The sequence below is a fragment of the Typopeltis vanoorti genome, chromosome 16 (genome assembly GCF_054136105.1).
Source record: "Typopeltis vanoorti isolate ZY-2024b chromosome 16, IOZ_Tvanoo_1.0, whole genome shotgun sequence".
In the NCBI taxonomy this organism is placed as follows: domain Eukaryota; kingdom Metazoa; phylum Arthropoda; class Arachnida; order Uropygi; family Thelyphonidae; genus Typopeltis; species Typopeltis vanoorti.
In genome coordinates, this window is record NC_143564.1 from 60,463,520 (window position 1) to 60,483,364 (window position 19,845).

Below are 19,845 nucleotides of genomic sequence, written 5' to 3' on the forward strand. Positions count from 1 at the left end.
TGGGCAAAGTTCCCTCCACTTCATTAAGAATGGTTCCCTTCTTGTCTCCCATCAAAAAGAATCCTCAATAACCTGAACACAAACAAGGCATCTAGTCCTGATGATGTCCCACCTATTGTGTTAAAAAAAATTGTGCCCCAGAACTAACACCTATCCCGTATTGCTCTTCAATCTTTCCTCTTCAACTGGCATCTACCTTACAACATGGAAACCGGTCCACATCCAGCCCATCCCAAAGAAGGTGATAAAATAATATAATAAAATTAGTTTAATCCTTTATCCAAGTGTGAGCAAACAAAGTTTGTGCCTGAAAGTATCTTCAGGACTGGGTTAAGGTGGTACAACACCAGGGCAACTCGTTGCAAAGGTGGAGCAAGCCACCAACACTCCTATCTCAGTATCTCCTATAATGCAAAACACATCTCCTTTGTGAAATATGTCTAATGTTTTTTCATTAAGGGAAGGGCCACTACCCAGACTAGTTTCGACCTTTATTGAGGTCTCTTCAGTTGGTAGCTTGCTCCACCTTTGCAACGAGTTGCCCTGGTGTTGTACCACCTTACCCCAGTCCTGAAGATACTTTCAGGCGCAAACTTTGTTTGCTCACACTTGGATAAAGGATTAAACTAATTTTATTATACTCTAACCAAGTGAAAAATAATCTTTCGAAGGCGATAAAAGTCAGTTATAATGAACAACTGTCCAATTGCTCTCACTTCTGTTCTCTCTAAAAAATTATGGAGAGGATCAGCTCTTGAACTGCCTAGAGACATATCAACTAAGCAGTGTGGATTCTGCAACTCGTGATCTACAGCTGATTTTCTAGCTTTCACCACCCACTTCCATACTCAGATCATGGAGGAATTTGGATAAACTCATGTGGTTGCCCTCAACATTTCAATAATGGAATTTGAGGACAACAAAGTTGTCCTCAAATTCCATTATTCTTGCCTCAGCTCTAAAAAATACAATTTCCAAACCTGAACAAATTTGAGTGCATGAGACTGCCCCAAATTTTGAAAGCTTGCATCCTAAGAACATCAATCCAACAGCCAAGACAACTCAATTTAGCTCTCTAGGGGGGGGGGACGGGGGGGCACCCTTAGGACTCTATGAGCAACGCTAGTTGCTGCCTTCAGCCCCTCATTTGCTCGTTGTTAGTGCTTGTATGCCCATGTTATGCTTTTATGTTCCCAGAAGATGGATGTAACATTGCCGAAATATTGGAAGGTATTGATTAAAGTTTTTAATTAATATTTTATTATACGTTGTCATTTCCTGAAAAATTTAGTCGCCCATTTTAATCCCTCTCGCACACATTCAGCTTCTGCCTTGTGTCTCTTCTGCAGATACTTTCATGGGCAGTGCTCTGTGTTGAATTGGCCACTATTATTTCTCCACTCTCCTCTGAAATCATTAAAACAAGAGCCACTGCTAACACCCATTTACAGTCCATCTTGAAAATCATTGAACTAACTTCACTGCCTCCTCTTTCATTCTGTCCTTTGGAACAGTTCCCCCCCCACATCCCACTCTGCCTTTGCCAAAGATTACGACCCTCAACTATTAAAGCAAAATGTGAACAGATTCCTTCTTTCTTCTATCGCTCTTGTCCACATACAGAACTAATGTGTCATAGATCTTGTGGCCTTTTGTGTGCAGATCTAATATCTATAAAACTATTTACTAAAATAAAGAGCCAAAAGGCTTCACTTTGATTATGCAAATTTATAAAAATTAAGTGGATATTAAATCCAGCATTATTTCAAAGTTGAATATAGAAACTATAAAAGTTTCATATGAAATTTGACCGCCAATATATACATTCGCCAATATTTAAGAGTTGCCCTAGCCAGACCTAATAGAAGAGATGATCGCTATGCCCAAGCGTCCATATATTCCCCTCCTATTGGTCCAATTTGAAAAGGTTATTAAACTAAACTTATTACAATGGTACATTGTATATCATCACTTTACATATACAGTGATGATATTCAATGTTGCAAAGTGTAAGGTTCTGAAATTTGGTAGACAACATCAGGATGCAAAGTATACACTTCATGGAGAAATTTTGGAGGAAGTTGAGGAGATAAGAAACCTTGGAGTGGTGATAGATAAGGATTTGAATTTCAGAGGTCACATTGCACAGGTTGCGAAGACATCACAGATTAAAGAGGTTCTGATTTCAATGAAAAAGCTTTGATCAGGCCTTGTATGGATTATTGTGCACAGATTTGGACCCCTGGTTTTCATGGTAGTTAGTACAATGAAAACTAGTTACGGCCTTAGTAAGACTAGAGATCGTAACCGGACTTGGGGATGTGAGATATGAGGACAGATTGAGGGAATGTAGTTTACAAAGCCTTGTGAATATATGGAAGAGAGGGGATATGATTGAGACATTTAATTTGGTAAAGGGTTATTACTGGGTTAATGTGGAAAAAATGTTTCCTAGAATGGGAGATGAGGATAGAACAAGGGGAAATATATCTGGGAACTTATAAGAAGGGTGTGAGTGAGGACATAAGAAGTAGGTTCATTGTATGGAGAGTGGTTGGTGAATGGAATGTGTTGCTTGACATTGTGGTGAATGCAGATACAATGAGCAAGTTAAAGAGCATTCTTTGATGGGCTTTATATGTAATGTGTTTTGCCTCTCAGATGAATCTTTTGACTCCATGGAGGTCTGGTGTTAAGAATGATAAAGACAAAGAACTCAACTATTTAAGTCATAAAATATCAGAATATCATGCATGGTCAGCACTGACATCATTAATTTTTCAGTAAATTAATACTCGAAGTATGTTACTAATATTGAGATAACAGAAGGCCAAAAGCAAATGAGAATGAAATAGATGGCCCTTCAATTATAACCAAAATAAGAAATCAAACATGAGGTGCAGATTTTATTATAAATGAATCATTAAAAAAATTAAGGGATAAAGATATCTACTTAATAATTGATAATCGTAGGACACCCCCCTTCCCTCCCACACACAAATGAAAAGACTTGCAGAGAAGTGAAGAATACAGAACAATTAGCTTAATGAGCATTATCCTGAAAGTGTTTCTTACATAATACTGGATAGATGTCACAATGTGATCATTAAAATAATACCTGATGAACAGTATGGATTCAGAAGCAGAAAAAGCACAAGCAATGAAATATGTATTAAACTTCAAAATCATGTGTGAAACACCAGTTGCTGACAGCAGCTGATCTTTTACATATCATTCTGAGGTTTAGAAATACAAACACGTGGACTAAGTTGGTGAAAAGGAACATAACCTATAAAAAGTATAGATTTCTCACAGCTACCATAAAGCTATGAGAAATCCAGTCTAAGAATAAAAATACTCAGAACATGAAATTTTTCATTCATTTTCCTTTCCCCCTCTTACCTTGCAGTGCCAAGGGTTTATTAATCATTGGACCAAAACGGTTCACAGGATAAGGTGGTCAGCCCTACGCCCCAAGTGTATCCTATGTCCACAGTGGTGTTTAGTTCTCAAGGCCAGTTTGCCTGCTTTGTGGGATGAAAAACCCAGATAAAACTGAGGAAGATCCTTCAGTTCCTCACTTTTCGATTCTCCGACAGGAATCGAACCTAGGATAATCCTTCCCCAAGCATATGGTTGCAAAGCGCACAGCCACTAGGCTAACCGTGCAGACGAACATGAAATCATAGATAAAGGAATAGATTAAAACTTTGTATTACTTTAAATGATCATACCACACCACATTGCACAACACGTCATCATCATGATCAAATTCCTGCCATGTACCCTCAAGAGGTGTACAGGATATGATAGTACTACATTAAAAATATACATCAGTACTAACTTTATATCTACAATTTTCCTCCAGATCAGTCTGTTACTTGTCAAGACTCCAATATTATCAGATCTTATATTTCTGTCATCTAAGGCACTTTGTACCGTATCAATCCACCTATATCTTGGTCTTCCTCAGGGGCATTTTCCTGCCAACCTGGCAGAGAACACTTGTTTTGCCAATCTTGCCTCGCCTATTCTGTTTAAATGACCATACCACCTGAGATTAGCTCTGCTAACGCATTCCTGGATGCTAACAATGTCAAGTTCTTTCCTAATATCCTTGTTTTTAATATGATATTGCCATTAAATCCATCTGTTCACCCCTCTAATCTTTCTCAGGATTCACATATCTGTGGTCTCTAGTGTCAAGTGTTTTACTTCTGACCCAGCTCTCAGATCCATAAGTTAAAACTAGTTTGAACACTGTCTTGTATGCAGCTAATTTAGTATTTTGACTAATTTCTCTCTTATTCCATATGAATTTATTCAATTGACTTCCTACTATACCAGCTTTATTGATTCTGTTGTGTATTTCCATATTTAATTTACCATCTTCACTAAAAATCTTGCCTAAGTAGGTGAAATGTTTTACTTGCTCCACAGGTTCTTAGTTTACAATGCAGTTGACACTTTTAACTATTCTGCCTATTTTCATTGTCTTTGTCTTTTTATTGCTGACCTTCATACCATATCTATTACAACAGTTATTCAATTTAGTCAAGGAATCTTGCAGACTCGTAGCAGATTTATTTAGAAGTATAACATCGTCTGCATAAAGCAAAGAGCTGACATTAACATCTCCAATTTTGATATAAGGTTAGTACCACTTTCCTTCATAATGTGCATCCTTGTCTCACACCAGATTTAAGATCTTTGCTGTATTCCCTTGATTTCTCGACTATTTGTCGTAAAGTGAAAATCTGATCCCGACAGCCTCTATTTGGCCTGAATCCAGCTTGTTCTTCACCAAGCTTTTCTTCTATAATTCTTCTCAATCGTTTCTCAAGTATACTTGCATATATTTTACCAGGAACAATCAGTAGGGAAATACCTCTGTAATTCTCACATTCAGTTTTATTTCCCTTTTTATATATGGGTACTATGAGAGCTCTACTCCAATCGTCTGGAATTCATTCCTCTGTCTAGGCCTTCTGAACTATGCAGTGCAGCCACTGCAAGACTTTTATACCACCATACTTCAGCATTTCTGGTCGAATATCATCTGCTCCTGCTGCCTTTCCACATTTTAAGCCTTTGATGGGTTTTTCTACTTCAAGTATGGATATGTATTCCTGACTGTATGCCTGTTGAGTGTTTTTTACCACTGTGCTATCCCTGATTGTTTCATTTAGCAATTTCTCAAAGTAACTCCATACTTTCTTTTAAGCTTACACAGCGATCCGAATGCATTTTTGAAAATTATGGTGACAACTACCGTGTTTGAATAAAAACTTTAGTTTAATATAACTAGAATCTACATTCGACATTTCGACCTTTATGTCAAGATCATCTTCTGGAGCATACAACTATACACAGAAAACAAGTTACACTACAATCAAACTGGTTTGTTAAAGACACTGACCAATTTCTACAACAATTATCGGCCTGACCTCTGGTGAAAAAACAGTTGTAGCGGTTGGTCAGTGTCTTTAACAAACCAGTTTGATTGTAGTGTAGCTTGTTTTCTGTGTATAGTTGTATGCTCCAGAAGATGACCTTGACATAAAGGTCGAAACGTCGAATGTAGATTTTAGTTATATTAAACTAAAGTTTTTATTCAAACACGGTAGTTGTCTCCATAATTTTCAAAAATGCATTCGGTTCACCGTGTAAGCTTAAAAGAAAGGATTCAGATCATCCATGGAAATGATACCCACAAGCACTGCAATCGCTATGGTAAGTTGAAGATTCGTATTTCCCTCCTGATCAATTGGCTGGCCTTTTTAAAGAGATGCAGAGACAATAACCTTATTCCTATCTGCATCAGGCTAAAAAAGAAATTTACGTTCACTGAGGCACTCCGTATTTATGACTGCACAGAAAAAGCAATGCTTAGAGAACAGATTCAAATAGCCCACCAAAACCTAGCTACAACACAAAATATGGTTTCAAAATTACAATCCTAACTATCAAACTATATTAATCCAGACATTTTACAAGTACTTGAAAGAATTACTGACAATTTAGCCAAATATACCCTGGAAAAGAATAAAGAAAAACTCGAGACAAAATTCTACAGTTTGAAACAATGGCAAAATATGGCGGCCAATCACAGGAACCCATCCAATCAGAAGACTTCCTCCCCGATAAACACTGACAATGAACAACAAACAAGGGAGACAAGGAGCGACCAACCACTGGCAAGCAAAAACCATGTGATCAACCTATCAAGCCACACCCTGAACAACGGCAAACTTACGCTACTGAATAAAGGACTTAACTACACAATAGCACCTAAAAAGGTAAACAAATTGAATTTTATCTACCACATTGAAAGAAGCATCAGGTCCCTACCTAACAATATAGCAGATAAAATACGACTAGAAACCAGCAATGTCCTGAATACTAAGAAAACCATAGAGAACAATCTCACAAAAACAGAATTAGCAGCAATTAAGTCATTAAAAGCCAAATAAAACATAATAATAACGAAAGCGGATAAAGGCAATGGCACTGTTGTCCTTGACAGGTGAACATACATACTTCAAATGAATCAACTAGTAGCCGATAACAACACATATAAAATGGTAAATTATAACCGAACAAAAAGGATAAAACAGAGAAACTACTCAAGTCCGTCACTTCCTGGCTACCAGACACGGTTAAAAAAAACTCAAACCCCACTATTCCCCCCCCCCCCCCAGAATATATGGGGTCACGAAAATACACAAACAAAATGTGCCCCTTCGACCAGCCGTGGAAGGAATAGACAGTCCCAATTACCACTTAGCCAAGAAATTAGCGACAACGCTCAAGGAGTTGGTAGGTCATTCCCCTTCCCACATAAAAAACACACAACACTTTATAAACAAAATTAAAAACATAACACTCTACAAAGACTACTTATTAGTCAGTTTCGACGTTTCTGCCCTTTTCACTAATGTCCCCATCAATGACATAATTCTCCTACTACAGAACAAATTTCCGCCCGGGATTATGGCCCTCTTTGCCCAAGTACTACAGTCCGGTTACTTCGTGTGACAAAACAAATTTTACCTACAAAAAGAAGGTACAGCCATAGGCTCACCACTTTCCCTCCCCCCAATCGCTAACTTCTACATGGAAACCTTTGAGCAAAGGGCTCTTGATTCTGCCACGCTAAGACCGACAGTCTGGCTTAGATACGTTGACCATGTGCTTGCGATCTGGCCGCACGGGCGACAAACGCTAAACACATTCCTTAGCCACCTGAACAAACAACACGGACGCATACAATTTACCATCGAAATCGAAAACCAAAATTCGCTCCCGTTCCTAGACACACTAGTCGCACGTCTTCCTTCAGGCAGTCTATCCTTCACGGTCTACCGAAAACCGACACACTCACACGCTGGCCAATACATACAAGCTAATTCATACCACCACCCATCACGAAAATATGGAGTCATTAACACCCGTAAAAACAGAGCTACAACAATTTGCTCTAATCAGCAAGCCCTGAAACAAGAACTAAAAATCATCAGCGACACATTCATAAATAATGGCTATAATAAAAACTATTAATAAAAGACTCCATAAAACAACAACAAAAATGAATCTAGATTACAGTAAAACCATAGCCATCCCATACATTAAAGGGTTATCGGAAAAAATCAACAGAATCCTACAACATTATAACCACAATGCCACCTTTAAACCACCCACTAAACTTAAAACCATATTCAACTCCTCTAAGGATCCTCTCCTCCCATTAGCACATCCTGAAGTCTATTACATTCGCTGCACTTGTAACTTACTGTACATTAGGGAAACAGGACGGACAATCCTTACACGCAAGAAAGAACACATTAGACGCATTAAATATAACCATTATGGTGAAGCAGGCCTCTCAGACCATGCACTTAACACCTTACACCAAATCAACTGGAAAAGCACCTGCTCTTTACATCGCACAAAAACCTGGTACGAAAGGAAATTTAAGGAAGCCTGCGAAATCCTAATAAACCACCCAAATATCAACAACAAAGATGGCATGAAAATTGCAAGGATCCGTTGCACACATTCAGCCTACCTAATATATAAGACCCAGCATAAGTCAGGACTCTAACCAATCTTCAGCTAGTATTAGAAACCATTCCATACCAACTGGCTGGAATGTACAAATATAATCATGATGTTAATATATGTATATCGATAAATACTTGTGGTTGCGCCCAATGTATTTCTACAACCAACAGATGACACTAATAATAGGACTCTAGCGTTGATGTATAATTTTTTTATTTTATTTATTTATTTTATTTTTTATTTTTTCACCAGAGGTCAGGCCAACAATTGTAGCGGTCGGTCAGTGTCTTTAACAAACTAATTTGATTGTAGTATAGCTTGTTTACTGTGTATAGTTGTATGCTCCAGAAGATGACGTCTTCCTACATTCGAATGTCGAAACTTCGAATGTAGATTTTAGTTATTTTAAACTAAAGTTTTTATTCAAACACGGTAGTTTTCTCCATAATTTTCAAAAATGTAATTACTCCATACTTCAAGGATATCTTTTTCTCCCATTTTCATGTCACCTTTATCATCTCTAACTCCTTTTACAGTACTCTTTCCTCCATTTCTAAGCTTCTTCAACAACCTCCAAAATATTTTGCCACATTCTTGATATTTATTTTCTATGTTCTTGCCAAAGTTCTCCCATGACTTTTGTTTAGCTAGTTTTACACAGTGTTTAGCTTTCTTACATTTGTCTCTGTATTCTCTAAGAACACAAGCTGACTTATTTGCCAGGAACTTTTGATATGCTTTCTTCTTTTCCTTCACTGCCTCTTTAACTTCCTGTGTCCACCATGGAATTCTGATTTTTCTATCCTTGCAGACAACCTCACCACATGCCTCTCTCTGGCTGAATCGATCAAGGTTTTCTTTAAGGCTTGCCACTGAATCTCTAAAGCTTGGTTTCTGTTCTCAAACTCTTTCATTTTTTCTTCAATAATCTTTGTGTAATTTCATCTACAGTTCACATCTGAGAGCTGTTCAACTTTTATTCGTTTTAAAACTTTCTTACAGGTTATTCTTTTCAATATGAAATTCAATTTTATCCTGTTCAAGACTAAATAGTGATCACTTCCAATTTCAAATCCTCTGTAAACTCTGGTGTCCTGCACAAGGAAGAAAACATCACTATCAACAATAACATAGTCAATGAGACTTTTCTTATTCCTTGCCTCTTCTCTCCATGTGAATTTGTGCACATTTTTATGTTGGAACATGGTGATAGTAATAACCAGTCCATGTCCTGAGCAGAAATCCAACAGATATTTGCCATTATTATTAGCTTTGCTCTTTTCTCCAAATTTTCTCAAAATATTTTTGTATGTCTCAATCATTTCCTACTCTGCTATTCAGATCCCCAACAAGGACCAACTTTTCCTTTTTCATTGTGTCAGTTGCTTTTTCTAAAGCCTCAAAAAAATTCCTCCACTTCTACCTTAGTAAAGTCTTCTGTGGGACTATAGGCACGAATAAGTCTCATTGTCCAGTTCCCCATTCTCATATTTGCCCACATCACTCTACTTGAGACTGCCTGCCATTCAAGAAGATTAGCCTCGTATTTAGTGTTGAATACTATGGCTACTCCTTCTTTTCTTTGATTTTCATTGCCTAAATATAACATTTTGTATTTACTGCTCATAAAGATCTCGCAAGTTTTTGTCTTTTTTATTTCAGTCATCCATATTATGTCGATCTGGTACTCGGCTAGCTCCATTTCTTTCCCATTCATGCTTCTTATGTTGATAGTACCGATCTTTAACTCTGGTGATGTTGAGTTGGGGTGTGTTTTCAGATTTGTTCCAGTTGCTGAATTTTCACTGTTCGCCCTGGTTCCCTGGCGAAAACAACAAGGGGCCTTGTTTAACAGGCGACACCCCAGCCGACATGAAATTTTGTCATGTTGTACCATCATTTTGTATTTTGGTCTAAGCCCAGTCATCAGATGAGTAAATTCACAAAACATACAAAGAATAGAAACTGATACTCTCAGGGATGATTTCTTTACATCTAATGAAATGAAATCAATATTAATAATAATTTGTGCATTATTTACTCCATATTTTGCTGAAATGATACCAGTTTCATTTTTAAATTCTGGTTCAAAAACTAAATGCAACATCACTGTTGAGGTGATGATAACCCATGTGTGTGATGTATCAATCAATATTTGCATTGAGATTCTGCATTACCCTAAGTACTTCCAATTCAGCCTCTCTTCCCACATCGGTTCCTGTCACATCTTGCAATATCTATGCCTGATTGATTGTTCCTTGCAGAATGATCACTCAGTTAATACCCAACTATTTCATCTACATTTGTTAATAAAAGTCATCCTACCCAATACAATTACTACTGTAATATGTAATTGTAATGTACAGTAATTAATAGATTTGATTACATTATGTATATTACATTTAAATAATAAAAATATAAAAAGGTATACATATATAAGGTATACAAAGGTATATGTATTTCATATTAATCCTTTTTATATGAATATTTTTGAGTTTTGGAACGAATCATCTGAGTTTCCATTATTTCTTATGGGGAAATTCGCTTTGATATACAAGTGCTTTTTGATTACAAGCACGTTTCCGGAACGAATTAAGCTCGCAAACCAAGGTACCATTGTATAGATGAAACAACAGTCATCCAAGAACTGATCTTTGGGGAGCATACCACTGGTCCTGTTAAATCTGGTCAATTTCCCTCCCTGTATACCACTTTCTGATACCTGGCAGCCATCCACTTATTCAAGCCAATGCTTATATTCCAATCCTGTATTTTCCAATTTATACAAGTATCCTATCAACTGCCTTAACGAAGTCTAGCAGTACCAGTGGATGCATTCTCTTTATCCAACTCATTCTTTTTATCTTCCCGAACATCCTCCAGTTCAATATTGAGGGATTCACTAGATAAAAATCAGACGTATTAGTAATATTCTTACCAGGCACGAAGTAGACATTGTTGCCCTACAAGAAACTGAATCACACCCCACAAGGAATGTTACCATTCCTGGGTACATTCTTCTCATTGATAAACCTGATGAAAGACATGGCCTGGCGATCTACACAAAAGCAAACTTGGAAAGAATCTCCAGATCTCTGAACCAATCACAAAGTGTTTTTTTGTTGGTATCTGGCTGGATAACTTCATAATCTACAATGTATATTAGAATCCTCTCCTTAACTCAGCCATTCCATCCTGGCATTATCCTTGGAGATTTCAGCTCACAAAGTAGGCTATGGAAATACAGTAATGATGACAACCCAGGATGTTTGTTATACCACCAATGATATGGAAGAAAACCCTCTCACCTCAAACCTATCAAGTATTGCTTCCTCCTTGCAACTAGCACAGACCTCTGCCTAATTTGTGTTGGACTTATCCCTGATGGAATCTCAGGAAGGCAAACTGGCTAATATTTACTGAATTCATTATGAAAACAACATCAGTATAATTTCACTTACGGTTGATAACTATGAAAGATTCATTGAACTGCTCATAGCATCAGGCAAGGAACATATTCCAAGAGGATTCATAAAAATGTATGCACCCTGTTGGTTAACTGAAAGTAGTACTCTTTTGGTAGAGTATGAACAACAGAACTATCTCGACACTTCTGCCCTCTTAAGGTCCTTGGATGGTAGAAGAGCTCACTGACATGAAGAAATGAACAACCTCAACCTTATCAGATCAAGTTGCAAGGCTTAGGCACTGCTTCATTGTCTAGGAAGCACTAACACTCCAAACAGGACTAAAGAAAAAGTAAACTCTAACAGTATTGCAAAAATCTTAGCACAAAAAGTTAAACTCCAAATTTCCACAGATGCCAAAAACAGAGATCTATCTTTATAAAAAATGTTTTCTTATGTCCTACATCTACAGCAAACTTCAATCCAGTAACTATAGATGAAATTGATTGATGATGCAGCACTCTAGCTAAATCATTTAAAGCTCCTGGCATTGATGGCATCGTTCCAGACTTTCTTACTCACCTTGGCTCAAGAACAAAATCCTGGCTATCTAATTTCTTCTCCATAATATTAAATGATGAACAGCTCCCAAAATTTTGGGATAACAAAGATAATAGCTCTGCCAAAATCCAGTAAGTCAACTGATGACCTTAATAACTACTTCCTGTGTCATTACTCAGCATTTCTTATAGACTTTTTGAAAGAATCATCCTCTAGAATTCCTCCAAAATTAGAAGCCATTTTATCTAGTAAACAGGCTGGGTTTTGGCCTTGCAGAAGCTGTGGTAACAAGATCCTAGCTTTCAACCCATATAGAAGCTGGATACCAGAAGGGTTTAAAAACAGGCACTGCCTTCATAGACCTAACATCAGCTTATGACACTGTGTGGAAGAAAGGTTTACTTACTGTATAAAACAGTTAAACAGTTAAAATAATCAACTGCAAAAGACACTAAAATTGCTATAACAAATGCTCTCCAATAGAAAAATAAAGGGTCATCTGAATTCATTTTGTTAAAAATTCAAACAGTTAAAATTCATATTGATGGAACTGGATTGCAAGAAATTAATTTGACCAGATACTTGGGATAATGGTGGACAGAGAATTGAAGTTCAGAGGACTTATTGCAAAAGTTGGTAAAATGGCTCAAAGGATTATTGGATGTGGATAAACCCACTATCAAGTAAAGATAAGGAAGTTATCCCTCTTTATAACTATGATTCAGCTGCATCTTGACTACTGTGCACAGATTTAGTCACTTGGGTTTCTTGGGGACTAGGAGATGGTAGAGAAGATCAGACACAAGTGACTAAGTTGGTGACATGTCTGTGGAATGCTGCCTATGAGGATAGGTTGAAAGGGTGTGGGTTACAAAGTTTAGCTGATAGGCAGAAAAGAAGGAATATGATAGAAACTTATAAGATATCAAAAGGGTTTTATAAAATTGATGCAAAGGAAATTTTTCAATATATTACAAATAGTCAGAGAACAAGGGATCATCCATGGAAGTTGTGTACAAGTGTGGTTAGTAAGGGTGTTTGGACTGGATTTTTGCATGGGAGTGGTGAATGAGTAGCTGGATTACCAGAATTAGTTGAGTTCCCTGACAGTGAATGAATTTAAGGAGTGGTATGACAAGTTTTGTGGATATAATAGTTTTTTGGTCTCTCATGATGAGTCTCTGCACTCCATGGAGATACCCTATAATAATTAAGTCACCCATAATGATTACTTATCAGTGAGTAAATTGGCAATGCATTTTATCCTACTTAGCAGCTTAACCACTATGTCTGTAGCAATCCCAACCATTCATTCTGTTAGTCTCCTCTTCACACCAGATAGCCTTATACTTACTGCTACACTGGAAATTATTACCAATATTTCTTTAATGTTTTGAATGCATTATTGCTGCCAGAAGCAATGTAGCTACTTTGGTTATAGATCTTTTTATGCTGTCTCCATATGATTCAGTACTGTTAAACACTAACTACTTTCCACCACATGCTGTTTCAAATAATTATCTTCTTGGTGAAGAAGTATGAGATATCATTGAAAATCTTCAGTATTTTTGGTACCTGGTGTTAAACCAAAACCACCTTCCTGCTTATTTAAGCCATGAAACTTGATGCACAAATCCTATCCAGAAAAGGAACATAAATGACACATTTATATTTATTATTTATGGTAAATCTGGCCTTTCTGATCATGTCCTGGATATTCTATATAGAAAAAAAATTCCAAGAATATGGATAGTACATATTATCCACCTATTCTTTTGTTCTAAGAGTTCATTATAAATTATAATTAGGACTGTAGTACTGCAGGATCTTACCCTTAATACAATGAACACTTGTGTTGAATTATTGCTATATGAAAAATATAAAAGATGCTATGAATTTGTTCTCTGGCCTTATAAAAATAGGATATATCTTTGATGTAAGTTTTTTACTCACTAGAGGTCAGGCCAGTTAAATAATGCTTGATCAAATTAGTGTCACGTCAGCATGTTGTATGAATTGTAATGTAGGTGTGTGTGTGTGTGTGTGTGTATATATATATATATATATATATATATATATATATTCTCCAGATGATTACCTTAATACGAAGATCAAAACTTCAAGAAATTAAAGTAATTATTCTTAATAGATGGTAGTCTCCATAATTTTATCGAAATGGATGTTGATCATCATGTAACATTAAAAGAAAGGATTTATGTTTGGTCTTCAGAGCAGGATTCTCAGATTATATAACCATTAGTCTGCTCACGCTACTAATTTTACAATAGAATTAAATCTTCATGGATAGAATTCATATGAATTAAAATTGAATAAGTCTTATGGGTTGAGGAAATAAATAACTATTTAAGTCGGTTAATATTAGCTCTTTTTTTTAATTCCATATACTTTTTCTGAAAAAACATTACACATTATGCTAGGTTACTTAGACAAATAAATCATAAAGATTTACTATATACTCATCTTTTTTTTATTTTTCCAGATGATAATCATCCTGATATCGTATCTTCAAAAGAAGTCACTGTTTCCATTCAGTTAAATACTGCCACTCTCAATCAGAAAATTAGAATACTCTATACTCCTGTGTCTGAGAGTATGTTTCTTTATGGCATTTAAACATTTATATGTATATATATATATATATATATATATAATTACAGTTGTTTGGCATGCTATTAGTTCTTTCAAGCTGTTCTTATAAGAGGCACCACCTTGCCACAGTGTGATGTTCTTAAATAAATATTTTGTAATTGCATAAATGAAAACATGAACAATTTGGAAACTAAGCAGTTTATTCTGCATTTAGTAAGAAGAAACTAGTATTAATTACACTTGCAGACTAAAAAAAATCTTACTTCCTGGGACATCTGCTTAATGTTTAGTAATCTCTGTGAGTAATAACTGCAAAATGATTACTTTATCCTGGTAAAAAAAAAACTCTTTGCATCATATGAGCTTCCAAAACATTATCATTTAGGATAACTACTACGTTCATTCAGTATTTATCAACCCAATCCTCTGCTTATACTGTTTACATTTAGGTCAGCATACAACAGGCAGGAAGAAAACTGCTTCAGTTTTAGGTATGTAAGCTGTCATTCTTTGAAAAATTAAAGATGGTAACTTAAACTTACGCAAAATAAATTTATCAGCTGTAAAAATTTTATCTAATTATCAAAGGCATCTTCAGTACAATAACAATAATGGAACACATAATAAATTACAATAAAAGACACAGTTTTAAAAAGTGCCACTACAGAATGAGTAGGACAACAGATGATCAATAAATTCTGTAAAGATAATAATCAGAAATTTGCATAATAAAATTGATATAATAGTATTTTCCATAAAGATAATAGCCAAAGGCCATCAGATCGGTTTGCATCAGCTGCCCCACACAAAGTTTCTAAATACTTGTCTTCGTTATCTTCATTTGTTGGAAAATTCCTTCTCACATCAAGAACTCCTTAAATTTTAAAACAAAAGTTTGTAATTTTCATTTAGAAACTTCAAATATTTTATTTAGTCTTGATATAATATCTCTTTTTACAAATTTCCTTTGGTAGATACAAACAAGATTTTCCTCCAGATATCACTTTTTAATTTCATAGTCTACTCTAGTAATCTACTGGTTATTTTAGTGTACAAGACAAATTATATCAACAGATTAAAAGCACAGCTGTGGGTAATCTTTTTCTCCTTAAAGACATTTCTCTTCCTTAAACCTGCAGATATGTGAATGATATATTTGCAATATGAAAAGGTTCACCACCATCAGATTTGAAACTATTTCTTTCAAAAATAAATATGCTCACCCAAAAATTCAGTTTACCTTAGAAGAGGAGAGAAAATATAGACAGCCTTTTTAGATATATATATATATATATATCTTTTTCTTTTTTTTTTTTTTTTTTTTTTTTTTTTTTTTTTTTTTTAGAAGGCAAATATATGGATGTTTGGGCAAGCACTCATGTCTTCTAAGTGCTAAGATTTGTGCTAAGGCAACTTGTGAGTGCATTCCTGTAAGCTCTGGTCAGTTTTTTTTAACGAAACTTTCATGCTTTTTACATTCAACTTTGAAATAATGCTGGATTTAATATCCACTTGATTTATATATATTTTAATTCTTTGTTAACCAAATGATAATTTATAATTTTCAGTTTTTAGAAAACCTGTAGATCTCATGAAGATATCACTTGGATTCCGCTCCCATATATTAAAGGAATTTCTGAATTTATTGCTAAAGTTCTAAGATCTCTTGATATTGCAGTATCATGTCAGGAAGATTTTTTACCTTTCTTTCTTCACCTAAAGATAAAATTTCTCTACTCAGCCTTCCAGGTGTCTATCAAATCCCTTGCTCCTGTGATTTGGTTTTTCTTACTTTGGACAGTCTAGTAGATCTGCAGCAATCCATCATGAAGAACATAATTCTTATTTCCAGTATCTTGAACCTGAGCAGTCTGACTACCAAGCAGAACATGTCACCTCAATTAAATAATTCTTCAGAAGAAAACTAAACTTTTACATAAAAATCGATCCTTTATAGAGTGGTTGTACAAGAAGAGCCGTGAGACCTTTCTGCACCAACAGAACTTAAACAGATGGCCTTCACCTTTATGAGAAATATTATATCAATTTTATGCAGATTTCTGATAATTATCTTGTTATATCTGATGCACTGACTCTGTTATCCCACTGATGCTGTACTGGAGTTTTTTTTTTAAATTGATTCTTTTATTCTAATTTATTTAGTGTTCTATTGTTAATATTGTACTTATGAGATGGCTTTCATACTTAGGAAAATTTTACAGCTAATAAATTTATTTCATGCAAGTTTAAGTTTTTCTGTCTAAGTTTTCACGGTAGGAAGAAACACAGTAGGAGTGAACCACTGCAGCTCCTTACTCTCTTGCTGACACTCTCTTTATACAGTTGCCAGAGATGGCCTTTTGTTCTTCTCTCCCCCTCCCATTCTATCATAAATTTCTTTTATTTTAACTCTGTAACAACTCAAACTTAAATGTCTCAATCATATCTCTTTCTCCTATTCACAAGGCTTTGAAAATTATATTCACTCAATCTGTCTTCATACCCCATATGACTAAGATCAGTTACCACCTCAGTGAATTTTCTCTGAATGCTTTCTAATGTATTCTCATCATCATGAAAACCTGGTGACCAAATCTGTGCAGAATAATCTATATGAACTCCAATCATTGCCTTATATGATGAAGCTATAACTTCTTTATTTCTGCACATCAAGATCCTGTGCATCATTGCCATAATCCAATGCAATTACATCACAGCTTGTACAGTGTAACTCCTGAATTTCAGGTTCATTCATGTCCACCACTCCCAGATCTCTTATCTCCTCAATCTCTTAAAAGTTTCCCTGAAGTGTATACTTTGCATTCTATCATTGCTTACCAAATTTCAGAATCTTACATTTGTGCAACATTGACCTGACTGTTCCACTCACCTGCCCACTCATGTAATCTGTTCGACTCCTCCTATAAGGACACATCTGCTTATTCCTCATTGTTCTCCCCATTTTTGCATCATAAGTTAATTAGTAATATAGCATTCAGTCCTATCTGCTTCAATTTAGTTACTAATCTATCAAAAGCCTTTGCAAAATCTAATTATGCCACTGTATATGCATGTCAAGTGCATTCACCACCTGACAGTCACAGAAAATACTGCTGTTATCAACCCACTTCTCTATCATTGCTCTCACTAACCTGTCCAACACCTTAATCACAATTCCAGATATATAGATCAACCTGTAATTTGTACCCTATCTTATCACCATGTTTGTGAAGAGAAACAATTTTACCTTTCTTTCACTGCTTTGGGACTTGCACTGTTCCAAGATTTGTTAAACAAATCTTGGAACAGTGCAAGTCCCAAAGCAGTGAAAGAAAGGTAAGCCAAGGCTAATGCTAATTCCCTTTAGACTTGTTAAGGAGTTACTTAACTCCTTGAATATCTCTTGCTCACTCTCCAGTAAGAGCCATTTCTTCTACACTTGGGCTTGTCATGATTTCACAGTGTGAAGCATCCTGATGAATTGCTTGCTGACTTAACTATGTATGTCCTTTGCAGCAGTTACCAATCTACCATCCTAGCATAATCATCCTTCTTTCTACTGAAAAAAAAATTCCCTAGTATTTTTTCTTGGCCTGATTTGCTCATTTCTGCTTAAACTGCACTTTTGCTGTCTTTGCTGAGTAACCTTCCTGGCCTGCTCGTTATAATCTTTGTGCAATTGAATGATGTCATCATCATCATGTGCTTCTGCCTCCTTCTTCCAGAGTTCATGCTCGATCTCTTCATTCATCCATATCCATTTGCCACCTGACTTATTCGGTCTTTTCACCTTCGGAATACATTCACACATTTATGCTTAAATATCTTGGTCAGTTCTCAAGCAGCATTTATCCTTATTGGTTAACTTCTCATTCCAAGTTGTCTCTTTAGCTTTTCATAATCAAAGTCCTTGTAATTCCAAATGTATCCTTTTCTCACAGAAGTCTTCATATGGTTAGCCACCACTTATGGGATCACTTTCACCATCTTGAGAGTAATTCAACACCCCAGTCAAAGTCACATCCTCTGATAAAATGATCAGATCTAAGACTCTCAATCCTTATTTGCCTTCCTTTACATACTGCATAAGAGTTGTCACATAATGAATTAATTTTTCTTATTCCCTTGTTCACTAACTCAAGTTGCCTATACATTTCTTCATCACCACTCTCTGTATTCACCAATATCAAAAGCCTATAGCAACATGCATCCTCACTGGCATGATAACATACATTCCCCACACCACTCTGAACTGCTATCCCCTATCCAAACCCTGGTTCTCCAAAAGATGTGCCAAGGCTGTACTAATGAAAAACCAGGCATACCACAACTGGCTCAAATGAAGAACTCCATCCTCCTTCAGTACCTATACTGAAGCCCAAAACAGGTGCAAAAAAATTATCAATGATTCCAAAACAGAATTTGAACGGGCAAAAAGCAGGAAACTTGCAGCCTGTCCTAGCAGCACCCATGCCTTTTAGTCTCTTGCCAAAACAATTGGTCGCAACTTTTGCCCTACACTACTCCCACCCCTATTATACCCAGATGGCTCAATTGCAACATCGCCCACAGAAAAAGCTAATCTCCTGGCTTCACACTTTGCCTGCAATGCACACATAACCGACAATGGCAAATGTCCCCCCCCCCCAGTCATTCCAACTGCCCAACATACAATGCCCCCTGTATCCTTTTGCCAGAAACAGATCATAAACCTGTTGTCAAAATTAGACACAAAAAAAAAGCCCCTGGCCCTGATGGCATTCCTCCAATTGTCCTAAGGTCTGTGCAGCAGAACTGACTCCTGTCCTATGCCGTCTGTACACACTATCTTACTCCACTGGTATATAGCCCAAAGCCTGGAAATTGGCCTATATTCAACCCATTCCCAAAAAAGAAGACAAATCGCTGCCATCTAACTACCACCCTATCTCATTCACCTCAATCCTATCTAAAGTGATGGAGAAAACCATCAATTCTCAACTACTACTCTACCTCGAAGGTACCCAGCTATTAAGTGACCACCAGTATGGATTCTGCCGATGCCCATTAACAGATGACCTGCTTTCATATATCACCCATCTCTGGACATATACCATGGAAAAATTTGGTGAATTCAAGTAGTTGCACTCGATATCTCTAAAGCCTTTGACCGGGCTGGCACAAAGGCTTACTAAGCAAACTTCCATCATTTGGACTGTCTCAG

General features: G+C 36.2%; 1 protein-coding gene across 1 annotated transcript in view; it reads left to right on the forward strand.

The window, feature by feature from the left end:
* The window catches only part of LOC150098057 (uncharacterized), a 345,306-nt gene that overhangs the window by 90,114 nt on the left and 235,347 nt on the right, over window positions 1-19,845 (forward strand). The window contains exon 7 of the mRNA XM_090406364.1: window positions 14,533-14,643. Coding sequence (XP_090262490.1) covers window positions 14,533-14,643 — 111 coding nt within the window. The remainder of the gene's footprint in view (window positions 1-14,532; window positions 14,644-19,845) is intronic.